Source organism: Apis dorsata, unplaced genomic scaffold, assembly GCF_000469605.1.
Source record: "Apis dorsata unplaced genomic scaffold, Apis dorsata 1.3 scaffold_199, whole genome shotgun sequence".
Classification (NCBI taxonomy): Eukaryota; Metazoa; Arthropoda; class Insecta; order Hymenoptera; family Apidae; genus Apis; species Apis dorsata.
The window spans coordinates 23,058-24,427 of NW_006263483.1; the positions used below are offsets into that span (position 1 = coordinate 23,058).

Below are 1,370 nucleotides of genomic sequence, written 5' to 3' on the forward strand. Positions count from 1 at the left end.
AACATGGAGAAAAGAATGGAAATAATAAAAATGATTGTAACGAACGAATATATATATGTATGTATGTATATATATATATACATATATGTATTATATATATATATAATATGTATAATACGGTAAACTGTATCAAAAGGGGAACCGTTTAGAGTCAACACTAACCTTATGATTTTTCCTTTTCAGTTAAATGCCTTGGCATTGCTAATAATAAGGTACGGAATAAATATTCTACAATTTACTAACTAAGTTAAGTAACATTTAAAGCTACTCGTTGCTAGATCCGAGTGAAAGCTACGCGTTTTAAAATTGTGAGAGCTAATTCTACTTTTATTAAGAAGATTTTATTAAGATTATTCTAATTAATTATAAATGGAGAAAAAAAAAAATTAAAAAAAGATCTGTGTTTCAAATAAATATCAAAATAACTATTACAATAAAGACTTCATGGGATACGATGCTATCCGTAGTGAACTTTCTAAACGTTTTCACTTCCATTTTAATTTTTCACTCCCATTGTAACACGCATCAACAGAGGAAACGTAAAAAAGGCAAAAATTAATTAATTTGACGGTAATACCACAGGGATAATAAAAAAGAAAAAAAAAAAAAAAACGACATTAAAAACGACCACGTCGAAACAAGCGCCACATCATCAAAAAACCAACTTAATCCATCAACAATCCAACTTAAAACTGGTATTATTATAACATCGCAACACCCCTTGAACGGAAAAAAAAAAAACACTTTCTTTTCCACTTGCAAAATACACGTACGTACGTACGTATGTACGTACGTAAAATTCATTGCGTGAAAGAAAGGAGGAAAAATAAAAAAAGAAGAAAAAAGAAAAGAGGAGACGCAAAATAAAAAGGAAGGAAATAAAACACAAAAAATATCAATTTTTAACCAGCGGGAAAGAAAGGTGAGGAGGAGGCCACGTCATTCATTTAGAAATATACTCGTCGATCGGAAAACAAAGAAAAGAAAGAAAACAATTTCCCACGCAAAAACACACTGGCTCCCTCTCCCTTACCATGGCACGAGAAGAAAGGTAGCTCGAGGAGGTTAAAAAAGATAAAAAAAAAAAAGAGGAAAGCGACCACGACGGCGACCACGACGAAACGAAAATTGTCGTGTGACTTAATAGAAAAAACGTCGAACACGTTTGGGGGGAGGAAGACGAACGACAGGCATCGACCTCGTCCCAACCGATAATTCTCACTTACTTGTTGTTCAATCCCCCAGGATGGAGCGGTATCGAGACGACAGCCTCCCTGAGCCGCATATCGGATCCTCGTCTGAAACCAAAACGCACACACGCACGATTCGAGATGCTCCTCTCTCTCTCCCTCTCCCTCTCCCTCTCCCTC

At 35.2% G+C, this 1,370-nt stretch overlaps 1 protein-coding gene and 1 long non-coding RNA gene across 5 annotated transcripts in view; one reads left to right on the forward strand and one right to left on the reverse strand.

Annotated features, from left to right (window-relative positions):
* Positions 1–1,370, forward strand: part of LOC116185524 — a 25,480-nt gene that overhangs the window by 23,051 nt on the left and 1,059 nt on the right. The window lies entirely within an intron of this gene.
* LOC102678444 (schwannomin-interacting protein 1 homolog) overlaps positions 1–1,370 on the reverse strand; it is a 29,555-nt gene that overhangs the window by 21,995 nt on the left and 6,190 nt on the right. For all 4 annotated transcript variants that reach the window (XM_031510076.1, XM_031510075.1, XM_031510074.1 and 1 more), the window contains exon 2: positions 1,227–1,298. In XM_031510076.1, coding sequence (XP_031365936.1) covers positions 1,227–1,285 — 59 coding nt within the window. In that variant the 5' untranslated portion in view covers positions 1,286–1,298. The remainder of the gene's footprint in view (positions 1–1,226; positions 1,299–1,370) is intronic.